Source organism: Pristiophorus japonicus, chromosome 11, assembly GCF_044704955.1.
Source record: "Pristiophorus japonicus isolate sPriJap1 chromosome 11, sPriJap1.hap1, whole genome shotgun sequence".
In the NCBI taxonomy this organism is placed as follows: domain Eukaryota; kingdom Metazoa; phylum Chordata; class Chondrichthyes; family Pristiophoridae; genus Pristiophorus; species Pristiophorus japonicus.
In genome coordinates, this window is record NC_091987.1 from 65,269,252 (window position 1) to 65,284,315 (window position 15,064).

A 15,064-nucleotide genomic window follows, 5' to 3' on the forward strand; every position below is an offset into this window, starting at 1 on the left:
TGCATGCTCTCGGCAATGAGACTCAAGGTGCTCAGTGCCCTCCCGGATGCACTTCCTCCACTTAGGTTGGTCTTTGGCCAGGGACTCCCAGGTATCAGTGGGGATGTTGCACTTTATCAGGCAGGCTTTGAGGGTGTCCGTGTAACGTTTCATCTGCATACCTTTGGCTCATTTGCCATGAAGGAGTTCTGAATAGAGCACTTGCTTTGGGAGTCTCGTGTCTGGCATGTGAACAATGTGGCCTGCCCATCGGAGCTGGTCGAGTGTGGTCAGTACTTCAATGCTGGGCATGTTGGCCTGGTTGAGGACACTAATGTTGGTGAGTCTGTCCTCCCAGGGGATTTGTAGGATCTTGCAGAGACATCGTTAGTGGTATTTCTCCAGCGACTTGAGGTGCCTACTGTACATGGTCCATGTCTCTGAGCCATATAGGAGAGCGGGTTACTACAGCCCTGTAGACCATGAACTTGGTGACAGATTTGAGGGCCTGGTCTTCAAACATTCTTTTCCTCAAGCGGTCGAAGGCTGCCCGGGCGCACTGGAGGCGGTGATGAATCTCGTCATCAATGTCTGTTCTTGTTGATAAGAGGCTCCCGAGGTATGGGATATGGTCCACATTGTCCAGGGCTGCGTGTGGATCTTGATGACTGGGGGGCAGTGCTGTACCTTCACCACATGGACTGCAGTAGTCCGAGACAGCAGCTCACCACTACCTTCTCAAGGGCAATTAGGGATGGGCAATAAAGGCTGGCTTTAAAACAAATTTAATGCAATCTGTACAATTTACTTTTCCATTATAATAGAAAATAGAAAACACACTACAGTACTCCACAGTGGGCCATCTTAAATGACTTAAACAAATGGATTCTAATTATCCTTCAGCATTTCTAATCGCTTTTTCTCAGCAACAGCCCCCACAGCTTTCCCATTAACAAGCCGGAATGCCTTCACAGCCTTCCTGTTTCAAATAGCCTCCCTGCCTGTGTATGTCTCAATGTTTTATCTCTTGCTGTTCATACCCAGCAAACAGAATCAAAGACTTTCCAATACAATGGGTGGTTTTATTGCCAAGACAGGCTAATGATTTGTTTATTTACAATCGATTGGAAAACTACTTTAAAACCAGTGCATCATCATCATCATCATAGGCAGTCCCTCGGAATCGAGGAAGACTTGCTAAAACCAGTGCATTAGCATCTTAACTACCTAATGCCTCAGACCCCTTTTATAACTGGCACGAATAAATCATGCTTTAAAACACAACTGTTAAAGTAATTCTTTACAAAATCTTTTTCGTGAAAAATGGTGAAAAGATACCAAAACATGAAAGTCCCATTCCCTTTGTATTTCTCTTGCATGAAAATTTTTGCACCATGCACCAGTCCTAATTTGAACTGAAGCTATGCAAATGAGCTAACCGCAGAAAATTAGGTGTAAATCGCACATATTCATTAACACAGTTTTTGGCCAGGAACACCCAGGTGTCGGTGGGGATGTTGCACTTTATCAGGGATGCTTTGAAGGTATCCTTGTAACGGTTCCGCTGCCCATCTTTGGCTCGTTTGCTGTGAAGGAGTTCCGAGTAGAGTGCTTGCTTTGGGAGTCTCGTGTCTGGCATGTGGACAATGTGGCCTGCCCAGCGGAGCTGATCGAGTGTGGTCAGTGCTTCAATGGTGGGGAGGTTGGCCTGGTCGAGGACGCTAATGTTGGTGTGTCTGGCCTCCCAGGGGATTTGTAGGATCATGCGGAGACATCGTTGGTGGTATTTCTCCAGCGACTTGAAGTGTCTACTGTACATGGTCCATGTCTGTGAGCCATACAGGAGGTTAGGTATTACTACAGCCCTGTAGACCATGAGCTTGGTGGCAGATTTGAGGGCCTGGTCTTCGAACACTCTTTTTCTAAGGCGGCTGAAGACTGCACTGGCGCACTGGAGGCAGTGTTGAATCTCATCATCAATGTCTAAACTGTGCTTGTATTGCAAAATCCAAGCCAACAAGTCTGAAGCAGGCTAGTTGAACATGTTCTAACTGTATGAAAGAAAAAAGAATTACTTATATAGCTGTAACTTGGGATTGCCTACAGTAATATCATCACCATCTCTCAGAGATGCCTCCGCAAGATCCTATAAATCCCCTGGGAGGACAGACGCACCAACATTAGCATCCTCGTTCAGGCCAACATCCCCAGCGTTGAAGCACTGACCTCACTTGATCAGCTCCGCTGGGCAGGTCACATCATTCGCATGCCAGACACGAGACTCGCAAAGCAAGCACTCTACTCGGAACTCCTTCACGGCAAACAAGCCAAAGGTGGGCAGAGGAAACCCTCAAAGCCTCCCTGAAAAAGTGCAACATCCCCACTGACACCTGGGAGTCCCTGGCCAAAGACCAACCTAAGAGGAGGAAGTGCATCAGGGAGGGCGCTGAACACCTCGAGTCTCATCGCCGAGAGCATGCAGAAATCAAGCGCAGGCAGCGTAAAGAGCGTGCGGCAAACCTGTCCCGCCCATCCTTTCCCTCAACGACTATCTGTCCTACCTGTGACAGAGACTGTGGTTCTTGTATTGGACTGTTCAGCCACTAAGGACTCATTTTAAGAGTGGAAGCAAGTCTTCCTCGATTCCGAGGGACTGCCTATGATGATGATGATGGATCTCATAGAGGAGTAAATAAAATAATTAAACAATAAAACTAAATTATCAATTGAATAAAAAATTTAATTAATTAATAAATAAAACAAAGTTAGAGATGGCAGGGCAGGCAGTGTGTCGTAACAGCAGCATTTGGGAGTTGGCGAAGAGCATCGCAGTCCCGAGCAACCACATCTGCAGTAAATGTCTGCAACTCGAGAAACTTCGGCTCAGAGTTGTTGAGCTGGAGTATAGCTGCAGACATTGCGATGCTTCAGGGAGGGGGAGAGTTAACTGGACACTTTGCTCTGGGAGGCATTCATACCCTTAAGGTTAAATAGTACTTTAGTTAATCAATGGTCAGGGACAGGAGGGTGTGACTGCGAGTCAGGAATGTAGGTTGGGCCTCTATTCATTGGAATTCAGAAGAATGAGAGGTGATCTTATCGAAACGTATGACATTATGAGGGGGCTTGACAAGGTGGATGCAGAGAGGATGTTTCCACTGATAGGGGAGACTAGAACTAGAGGGCACGGTCTTAGAATAAGGGGCCGCACCATGCACCAGTCCTAATTTGAACTGAAGCTATGCAAATGAGCTAACCGCAGAAAATTGGGTGTAAATCGCACATAACATTAAAACCATGTACCGGTCATTCGGGTCCAAACTGTGGCTGTATTGGAAAATCCAGGCGAACAAGTCTGAAGCAAGCTATTTGAACATGTTATAACTGTATGAAAGAAAATAGAATTACCTATATAGTTGTAACTTGGGTTTGCCTACTGTAATACCATCACCATCTCTCATAGAGGAGTTTTATATTAAAGGGCTGCGGTCGATGGTAGGCACACAGCTCCTCTCTATCAGTGGCATTGACAAATACAAAACTGGCAACCTCCGATGGCATCAGGGACTAACATTTCTGTGGGTCTTGCAAGCCGCTGTCAGATCCCCAATTATCTTTTCATGGCAAGTTTATTTTCATAAATTGGTGTCAACAAATATAAACAAAGTGTGATGCATGAATCTCATTGCTTATGTTTGCAAGCCACTTTCCCAGGACTGCATATTTAATATAAAATCACGTATAGATATTGCTAACATCTGCAATGAAATTCTGGTGTTCTGAAGTGGTACTGAAGGAGTCTGAGACCGGAGGAGTGAGGCTGAGTGGGAGCACAGCAAGTGGAGCTGAATAAAGAGCGTGACGGGAAAAAAATCAAAGCGTTATGTCACAGGAGAGTAGGTAGGTAATTGGTTAGTGAGTATAACAGCTTTTGTTTGCTGTCTAAGTTGGGGAAGGGGTTTAATTAAGTGCTGAGAAAGTATAACTTGCTAGATTGTTCACATTGTCCACATGCCCGACACAAGACTCCCAAAGCAAGCACGCTACTCGGAACTCCTACATGGTAAGCAAGCCCCAGGTGGGCAGAGGAAACATTTCAAGGACACCCTCAAAGCCTCCTTGATAAAATGCAACATTCCCACCGACATCTGGGACTCCCTGGCCAAAGACCGCCCTAATTGGAGGAAGAGCATCCGGGAGGGTGCTGAGCACCTCGAGTCTCGTCGCCGAGAGCATGCAGAAAACAAAGCGCAGGCAGTGGAAGGAGTGTGCAGCAAACCAGGCTCCCCACTCACCCTTTCCTTCAATGACTGTCTGTCCCACCTTTGACAGAGACTATAATTCCCATATTGGACTATTCAGTCACCTGAGAACTCACTTTTAGAGTGGAAGCACGTCTTCCTCGATTTCGAGGGTCTGCCTATGATGTGTACTTACTAAATTATAACTTAGAGCAGATAAAATAATTAAACAATAAAACTAAAATATCAATTGAATAAAAGCTTTAATAAATTAATAAATAAAACAAGGTTAGAGATGGCAGGGCAGGCAATGTGTCGTAACTGCAGCATGAGGGAGAGCATCGCAGTCCCGAGCAACCACATTTGCAGTAAATGTCAACAACTCGAGGAACTTCGGCTCAGAGTTGTTGAGCTGGAATATGAGCTGCAGACATTGGGATGCATCAGGGTGGGGCAGAGTTAACTGGACACTTTGCTCCGGGAGGCATTCACACCCTTAAGGTTAAATAGTACTTTAGAGCTAATCAATGGTTAGGGACAGGAGGGTGTGACTGCGAGTCAGGCATGTAGGTTGGGCCTCTACTCATTGGAATTCAGAAGAATGAGAGGTGATCTTATCGAAACGTATAACATTATGAGGGGGCTTGACAAGGTGGATGCAGAGAGGATGTTTCCACTGATAGGGGAGACTAGAACTAGAGGGCATAATCGTAGAATAAAGGGCCGCCCATTTAAAACTGTGATGAGGAGGAATTTCTTCTCTCAGAGGGTTGTAAATCTGTGGAATTCGCTGCCTCAGAGAGCTGTGGAAGCTGGTTCATTGAATAAATGTAAGACAGAGATAGACAGTTTCTTAACCGATAAGGGTAAGGGGTTATGGGGAGCGGGCAGGGAAGTGGACCTGAGTCCATGATCGGATCAGCCAAGATCGCATTAAATGGCAGAGCAGGCTTGACGGACCGTATGGCCTACTCCTGCTCCTATTTCTTATGTTATGTATGGGGATCCAGGATGTAGCGATGGAGGAGCCTCAGCCCTTGACCCTGTCCAACAGGTACGAGGTACTTGATACCTGTATGGATGAGGAAAAGGACTGCAATGAGGATGGGCAAACTGATGATAGCATTGTGGTACAGGAGTCCATTCAAGTGGGGGCAGTAAAAAGATATATGATAGTGGTAGGGGACAGTATAGTCAGGGGAATAGATACTGTTCTCTGTATCCGCGACAGGGTGTTCTGGAGGTTGTGTTGCCTGCCAGGGTTAATGATATCTCCTCGTGGCTGGAGAGGAATTTGGAGTGGGAAGGGGAGGATCCCGTTGGCGTGGTCCCTGTAGGAACCAATAACTAAGAATGAGGCACTGCTCAGGGAGTTTGAGGAGCTAGGGTCTAAATTAATAAGCAGAATCTCAAGGGTAATAATCTCTGGATTACTACCTGAGCCACGCACAAATTGGCATAGGGTCAAGCAGATCAGAGAGTTAAATGCGTGGCTCAAAGACTGGTGTGGGAGGAAGGGGTTTCAATTCATGGGGCACTGGCACCAATACTGGGGAAAGAGGGAGCTCTTTCGTCGGGACGGGCTCCACTTAAACCGGGCTGGGAACAGCGGCCTGGCGAATCGAATTACTAGGGCTGTAGGTAGGGCTTTAAATGAAAAAATGGGGGGAGGGGTCAGGTGAGGGGATATTTAGAAAGTTAAAGAGAAAGGACAAGGCAATAGTGCAGGGTAGCGATAGGGGTAATGATAACCAAAGTGTGACAGGAAGGGACAGAGCGTACAAACATAAGAGTGCACCAGCAAATAGGGTCAGAGTAGGGAAAAATGCTTATGGTCAAAAGACAAAATTAAAGGCTCTTTATCTGAATGCATGCAACATTCATAACAAGATAGACGAATTGACGGCACAAATAGAAATAAATTGGTATGATTTGATAGCCATTACAGAGACGTGGTTGCAATGTGACCAAGGCTGGGAACTGTATATTCAGGTGGACTTGACATTTCAGAAGGATAGGCCGAAAGGAAGAGGAGGTGGGGTACCCCTGTTAATAAAGGATGAGATCAGTGCAGTAGTGAGAAATTATCTTGGCTCGGAAGATCAAGATGTAGAATTAGTTTGGGTGGAGATAAGAAATAGCAAGGGAAAGAAGTCACTGGTGGGAGTAGTCTATAGGCCCCTGAACAGTAGCTATACTGTAGGACAGAGTATTAATCAAGAAATAATGGAGGCTTGTATGAGAGGTACTGCAATAATCATGGGCAACTTTAATCTTCATATAGATTGGACAAATCAAATTGGCAAAGGTAATCTTGATGACGAGTTTTAGAGTGTATTCGGGACAGTTTCTTAGAACAATACATTGTGAAACCAACCAGGGAACAGGCTATTTTAGGTCTGGTAATGTGTAATGAGATAGGATTAATTAATGATCTTATAGTAAATAGTAAAGCATCCTCTAGGGAAGTGTGATCATAGCATGTTAGAATTTCAAATTCAGTTTGAGGGTGAGAAAGCTAGGTTTCAAACTAGTGTCCTGAACTTAAATAAAGGCAATTACAAAGATATGAAGACAGAGTTGGCTAAAATGGACTGGGAAAATAAATTAAAAAGTCAGATAGTAGATAAACAGTGGCAGACATTTAAGGAGTGACGCCCAAAGTGCTGTTGATGGCCGCCAAGGTACTGGACAGTTTGGGCGGGATATTCATCGCTGACGTCCCTTGAGGGTCAGCGGGCGGCAAATCAATGACGTACACCGCCAATCTGGGCAGCAGCGGGCGGGAGGTCTCATTCTCGATGGCAGAGTCGCTTGCTGCCCAAGTGCCGCCGAGGATGGCGTCGGGCCCACGGAGGGTCGAACAGCTGGAAAAAAATATCATCGGGAAAAAAAAACTATTGCAACACCCTCAGGGGACCCCATCCCCAGGTAAGCCGCTGTGGAAAAAATATATATAAAATGTTCACTAACCTTTTTTACAGGGTTCTTCATACTTACCGTCGGGGACAGACCGGCCTCCAGCCAGCAGTCCACCTCCGTTCTGGCGCCGAGTCCCGCCCCCATCAATCTGGGAGCTCGGCGGGTGGGAGGTCTGTTGCACCACCTGGCCATCCGCTGACGTCAGTGGACGGTTCCCGGCGGCTCTCCCCTCCCGCCCGCTCCAGGGCACCTTGAAAGTGGCACTGGGTGGATCTTCGCGAGGAATGTCGGCGGCAGTGGGCAGTGAGTTGATCAATTTCGGCCCCGTAATTCTCAACAAACATATTCCAGTGTAAAAGGGGTACAATATGCCCCCTGTCCTAAACATGGCACACGCACCCCGTTTTGATGTTTGTTACCGCAGCTGCGGTTCATGTTGACTCTTTCAGGAAATTCCGCTCTTTGTGTTTTTTTATTGTTTTCCTCCGGAAGTCGGTCATAATGGGGGCAGTGACTACACCTGAGGGGCAAAGACACGACAGTGACAGCAAATGAGGGTCGAAGTTGGGGGCAGAAGTTGGGGGCGGTTCGTATTCACCGCCACGATGACATCATCACGGCGCCGCATCACCACGGCTTCCCCTTCACTTAAAGGGGAGAGCCTTGCGCTTTTTAAACTTTGTCCCACTGGGCCACGGAGGCAAGGCTTTGGCCAGGCCAGCAGCCATGCACCCAAGAGGGGGTGTCAGGCTGCCTAATGGCAGCCCGGCCAAACCCAGAGGCATAATTGTTGGGCTGACCTGGCAGTCAGCCGAAAAAAAATAAATAAATGGAGGCAGCGGCAGTGTGCCTTCCCCTTTCAGGGAAGCAAAAGGCAGCCTCACTGGATCACCGGGTGAAAGCACTGCGCGGCGGGCCAAAGATTTCCGGAGGGGAATATCACCATCAGGCGTGTAGATCGGCGGTGCACACAGTGATGACGTGCTTAACACCGATCAGCAGCAGCGGAGCGCTAAGGGGGGGATTGGGGCACCGCAGGGAAACCTTGGGAAGGAAATTGGGCTAGCAGCGGCCATTCTACCAAAAGTCGTCGGCCACTCCACTCTGCAACGTGGTCGTCGATTTGCGGTGGTAACAGGCCTTAAGGAGAAGGGCAATTATGGCCCCAAAGAATCTACGAGAAGGATAAACCATCTGTGGCTAACTAAGGAAGCTAAGGATGGTATCAGATTGAAAGAAAAGGCATACAATGTTGCGAAGATTAGAGGGAGGCCAGAAGATTGGGAACATTTTAGGAACCAACAAACGATGATTAAAACATAATAAAGAGGGAGAAAAAAGATGATGAAAGTAAACTAAAGAAATATAAAAACAAATAATAAGAGCTTCTACAAGAATATAAAAAGGAAGAGAGTAACTAAAGTTAATGTTGGTCCCTTAGAGGATGAGACTGGAGAATTAATAATGGGAAACAAGGAAATGGCAGAGACTTTGAACAAATATTTTATACCTGTCTTCACAGTAGAAGACACTAAAAGCATTCCAATAATAGTAGAAAATTAGGGGGCACAAGGGAGGGAGAAAATTAAACAATCGTTATCACTAGAAAAAAAGTACTAGGCATACTAATGGGACTAAGGGCTGACAGGTCTTAATAGAAATGGCTGCAGAGATAGTGCATGCATTGGTTGTAATCTTCCAAAATTCCCTAGATTCTGGAAAGATCCCAGCGGATTGTGAAAAACCGCAAATGTAACGTCCCTATTCAAGAAAGGAGGGAGACAGAAAGGAGGGAAAACAGACCAGTTAGCCTGACATCAGTCTTCGGGAAAATGCTGGAGTCATCATCATAGGCAGTCCCTCGGAATCGAGGAAGACTTGCTTCCACTCCCAAAGTGAGTTCTTTGATGGCTGAACAGTCCGATACGAGAGCCACAAACCCTGTTACGGGTGGGACAGACATTCATCGGGGGAAGGGGTCGGTAGGGCTGGTTTGCTGCAAGCTCCTTCTGCTGCCTGCGCTTGGCCTCTTCATGCTCCTTGCGTCGAGACTCAAAGAGCTCAACGCCCTCCCGGATGGACTTTCTCCACCTCGGGCGGTCTGCGGCCGGGGTCTCCCAGGTGTCAGTGGTGATGTCGCACTTTACCTGGGAGGCTTTGAGGGTGTCCTTATAACCTTTCCGCTGTCCTCCTTTGGCTCGTGAAGGAGCTCCGCATAAAGCATTTGCTTAGGGAGTCTCGTATCTAGCATGCATACTATGTGGCCTGCCCAGCGAAGCTGATTGAGTGTGGTCAGTGCTTCAATACTGGGGATGTTAGCCTAGTCGAAGACACTGATGTTGGTGCGCCTGTCCTCCCAGGAGATTTGCAGGATCTTGCGGCGACATCGTTAGTGATATATCTCCAGCGACTTGAGGTGCCTTCTATACATCGTCCATGCCTCTGATCCATACAGGAGGGCGGGTATTACTACAGCCCTGTAGACCATGAGCTTGGTGGTAGATTTGAGGGCCTGGTCTTCAAACACTCTTTTCCTCAGGTGGCTGAAGGCTGTGCTGGTGCACTGGAGGCGATGCTGAATCTGCCTTTGTTGATAAGAGGCTCCCGAGATATGGGAAATGGTCCATGTTGTCCAGGGCCGCTCCGTGGATCTTGATGATTGGAGGGCAGTGCTGTGCGGCGATGACAGGCTGGTGAAGGACCTTTGTCTTACGGATGTTAAGCGTAAGGCCCATGCTTTCATATGCCTCAGTGAATACATTGACTATATCCTGGAGTTCAGCCTCTGAATGTGCGCAGACGCAGGCGTCCTCCGCATACTGCAGCTTAATGACAGAGGTTGGGGTGATCTTCGACCTGGCCTGGAGGCAGCATAAGTTAAACAGCTTCCCACTGGTTCTGTAGTTTAGTTCCACTCCAGCGGGGAGCTTGTTGATTGTGAGGTGGAGCATGGTGGTGAGGAAGATTGAGAAGAGGGTTGGAGCGATAATACAGCCCTGTTTGATCCTGGTCTAGACGTGGATTGGGTCTCTGCTGGAGTACATTAGTAAGGAAGTAATAGCAGGACATTTAGAAAATCATAATACAATCAAGCTGAGTCAGCATGGTTTTATGAAAAGGAAATCATGTTTGACAAATTTGCTGGAGTTCTTTGAGGATGAGCAGGGTGGATAAGAGGGAACCAGTAGATGCAGTGTATTTGGATTTCCAGACGGCATTTGATAAGGTGCCACATAAAAGGTTTCTGTGCAAGATAAGAGCTCATGGGTTTGGGGGTAATATATTAGCATGGATAGAGGATTGGCTAACTAACAGAAAACAGAAATTCAGGATAAATGGGTAATTTTCAGGTTGGAAAACTGTAACGTGGGGTGCCATGGGCATCAGTGCTCGGGCCTCAACTATTTACAATCTATATTAATGACTTGGATAAAGAGACCAAGTGTACCGCAGCCAAATTTGCTGATGATACAAAGATAGGTGGGGAAACAAGTTGTGAGGAGCTCACAAAGAGTCCACAAAGGGATATAGATTGGTTAAGTGAGTGGGCAAAATGTTGGCATATGGAGTATAATGTGGGAAAATGTGAGGTTATCCACTTTGGTAGGAAGAATAGAAAAGCAAAATATTATTTAAATAGAGAGAGACTACAGAATGCTGTCCTCGTACATGAAACATAAATAGTTAGCTTGCAGGTACAGCAAGTAATTAGGAAGACAAATGGTATGTTGGCCTTTATTGCAAGGGGGATGGAGTATAAAAGCAGAGAAGTCCTGCTACGACTGTGATACCACACATAGAGTACTGCATAAAGTTTTGGCTTCCTTATTTAAGGAGGGATATACAAGCATTGGAGACAATTCAGAGAAGGTTCATTCAGTTGATTCTTGGGATGAAGGGGTTGTCTTATGAGGAAAGATTGAGCAGTTTGGGCCTCACTGGAGTTTAGAAGAATGAGAGGTGATCTTATTGAAACATATAAGATTCGAAGGGGGCTTGACAGTGTAGATACTGAGAGGATGTTTCCCCTCATGGGGGAATCTAGAACGAGGGGGCATAGTTTCAGAATAAGGAATTTCCCATCTAAGATGGAGATGAGGAGGAATTTCTTCTCTCAGAGAGTCGTGAATATTCAAGGTTGAGAAAGACAGATTCTTGAACCATAGGAGAGTCAAGGGTTATGGGGAACAAGCAAGAAAGTGGAGTTGAGGCCAAGATCAGATCAGCCATGATCTTATTGAATGGCGGAGCAGGCTCGAGGGGCTATATGGCCTACTCCTGCTCCTATTTCTTATTTTCTTATGATCTTATGTTACCAATCCCTTTTTTATTTTCTTATTGTCCTCCTGTTTACTCTCCCTGTCTCATAATCATAGCATCAATGAAATTACAGCACAGCAGAAGGCAATTTGCCCATAATGTCTGTGATGGTGTTAGCTCCTCAACTAAAATGTTTTTACTCTAATCCCATTTCTCTGCCCTTTCCCTATATACTTTTATATTTTTATATTCTTACTTTTCAAATGCATATCCAATTCCATTTAAAGTATGTTATAGTTTCTGCCTCATAGTCACTTGTAGTACAGCATTCCATGTTCTAATGACACTGTATGAAAACATTTCTTCTAAGTTTCCTCTTCATTCTAGTAATAATCCTGCATTTATGCATTTTGTTACCGATTCACAAACCAGTGGAAACAATCAGGCAGATTTTCTGTGCATATCGGATGACAATTGGATGGGGAAGTCTGCATGACAATAATAGAGCCTTCTTGATTTTTTACATTTACATTTTCATTTACATTAATGGATGGGAAAATCAGAAAGGCTTTATTATGGGTGTGCAATCCTTCCTGCCCAACTCTCTATGCACAGTGCCCAGGAGATTCAGACATGCCCAGGAGCAATAACAAGAAAGTCTGTCCCAATCTTTCACTCTTTACCCTGCCAAAATCTTTCATAACCTCTATAAATTCCCCCTTAATCTTCCGTGTTCCTGCTAATTTTTTGAACCTTTCTTTATTATAACCTCTCATGTTTGATCTAATTCTAGTGTATCGTTACTGCACAATTTCTATGGCTTTACTGTCCTTTCTATTAGTACCACATGTTTTTATTTTTTCAACAAGTCTCTTATGTTGTATCTTACCAAATGCTTCTGAAAATCCATATATATAACACCTATTGCATTTCCTTTATTTATACGCTATATAATATCCTTGCAAAATTTAGTTCAATTAGTCAAGCATGGCCTGCCTTTTAAAAATCCTTGCTGTTCAATAATTGCATTGCATAATTTAATTTCTGCCTTGTCCTTTAGCATTACCTAAATACCATTTCTTGATTTACCTAGTCTTATTGTTTGTCTTTTCAACATTCAAATGCTCTTTTTCCAAAGATGGTGTTCTGCACCTACACATAAGTTTCACAATTAAAAAAAATGAATCTTCATCAATAAACATTTATTGATTTATCCAAAATATATTTATTCTGAAATATATATTATTGTAGTAACAACAGTAGTTTCTCCATGTCCCCATTTCCATCTCCGCCTCCAGTTTCATAAAGCTAGGACATTACGAGGTATAGATTTTCTTCATTTGACACAGTATGTGATCATTTTTGTATCTGAAAAAAAGCCTTTGAGATTTTGAAAGATCTTCTTATGTACATTAAACTGTTAGTTTGATTACTTATAACCAAAATCTCCCAACTACTGAACTGTTTGCTGTTCCATAAAACCATATAGCAAAACATGTCCATTTAATTTAAGCTGCTGCAAACTACATGCCAAACATTTTGTTGATTTATTACATTAATGAATGTAAGTACACGCTGCTACAGAAACTTAAAAGAACTACTTAACAATGCTGAAAATGTTGTATTGGATTTTGTTTAAAGATTTCTGCATGTTGAGGAGGGTAAAAGCCTTAAAGGAGAGATTTTCCTGAGTCTGCCCTGTTCAATTACGATGAAGACAAAAGTTTACCCCAGTGGAGCAAACATCGGTCAAGGAAAAGCCCAATTTTCCTCCATTAATTTAAATGAGAAGAAAATCAGGCAAGTTTCTTTACAGATGTGTGCATTGTCCAAATGGATTTTCTGATATTCACTGCATTCAGACAACCCAGTGCGCTGGACACAAATCCGGGAAACTCTCCCCTACATACTTTTAACATTAATCAGACTGAGAAAATTACTGTTTAGATTTGAATGATGACATCAGATTATTGGCATGTTTGTTCTTTTCACTGGATACTTAAATGAAAACTATTGTGTTCCTAACACAGATGAGGCTACACACAGGGAGGTTAAAGTAACAGTGACCTCAGTCTTTAATAAGACACTCCAGAATGAGGAACAGGCCTTAGGGGCCGGCTTATATACAGTGCTCCCAAGGGATGCTGGGATCCCTTGGGACTTCAGGGGATGAGCTCCCTGGTGGCGGAACATGGGAGTGCATGCTTTACAGATACACAACAAAAACTTATCAGACAGCTGGTGAAATATCATTAACCTTTTATTTGGATTTATTGTTCTGTGTAATAATATAGTCTGTGTACCCTGAAAAATCAGACATCACAATCAAGGGTTCACTTGTTAGTGTTACATACTAGACTAAAGTCATTAAATAGTGGTGGAACTGCATACGATGGTAACAAAAGTGCTCTTAAGTTGATGTTCAACTAACCTGCATAGACTCACTTATTTACAGCATGCTTTGAAAATGATAACATTTGATCATTATGTTTACTTTCAGGTATCAAACTTGTTCAAACAATGGTATTGTAGCAGGAGTACAAAGTCGATACTATGAGGCTGTTCTGGATCGAGATTGGCAATTCTACTGCTGCAGATACAGCAAAAGATGCCCATATTCATGCTGGTTAGTTGACCGTCTTTATTTCAAACAAAGTTTCCAAACATAGGCAAATTTTGTATTTATTTTGAAACTCTCTGGTCTCTCTACCTTTCTATATGATGCTTTGCCTCTACATGTCCTTCAGAAGAGATGTTAATTGCCTGACATCATTACCGTATTTAGATGGCTGTTAAAGATCCCGTGGTACTCTTCGAAGAGCAGCAGGACATTTTCCAGGTGTTCTGGCCAGCGTTTCTCTCTCATCCAACACAACCAAAAACAGATTCACTGGCCAGTGATCGCACAGTTGTTTCAAAATATCTGTTGTTTTTTCCGGCATAATAGTACTGCACTTGAAAACTAATTAATTGTGAAGTGCTTTTGAACATTCGAGGAGTGGAGATAACAATTTGTATTTGTTGTTGTTGTGATAAGGTGCTACATAAATGCAAGTATTTTTTAAAAAGGGAGAGAAGGAGAATGGAATGGGGGCTGATGAGCTCTGTGGAGTTGGGGGAGCACTCCTGTTCCTTCTGGCTCCACAGGAATGTTTAAGAAAATCATTACTTTAGTTCCAGTAGCCTGTTTAAAAATGTGAATGTTGAGAAAGAAGACATCTCTCTGATACTATGGCTTCAACCTCAGAGTTTGTCCAAACAATGCCCTTTAGTATGTGTCCTAGCCTCATTATTTCTCCTGAGCTGTACAAGCTAGAAAATAATGTTACCATTAGTAAGGTTAAACAGACTAGAAGAGTGTAGATTTTTGGACTGGCTTTCATTCTCAGAAATCTACACATTAGTGGCATAAATAGCCTTTATCAGTTAGCTGTACAATCTGTGTTCTAGTTCACAAGGTCAGACAGGCTGATCTTAGTTTTAACGTTCTCATTTTTTAAATCAGTCTGTTGGAACAATAATTACTCCCTCAAAGGCTCTGTAAACACATTGGGGCTATTTTGAAGAAAGGGTGAAAACAGGCACAAAGTGGTGCTGTGCTAATAAGACACACCTGTTTAAAAGTTTGGTTTTAGCCTACAGTTTTGATTGCTGATGACCAT

At 44.1% G+C, this 15,064-nt stretch overlaps 1 protein-coding gene across 1 annotated transcript in view; it reads left to right on the plus strand.

Annotated features, from left to right (window-relative positions):
• The window catches only part of dpt (dermatopontin), a 94,717-nt gene that overhangs the window by 47,350 nt on the left and 32,303 nt on the right, over positions 1-15,064 (plus strand). The window contains exon 2 of the mRNA XM_070892933.1: positions 13,903-14,028. Coding sequence (XP_070749034.1) covers positions 13,903-14,028 — 126 coding nt within the window. The remainder of the gene's footprint in view (positions 1-13,902; positions 14,029-15,064) is intronic.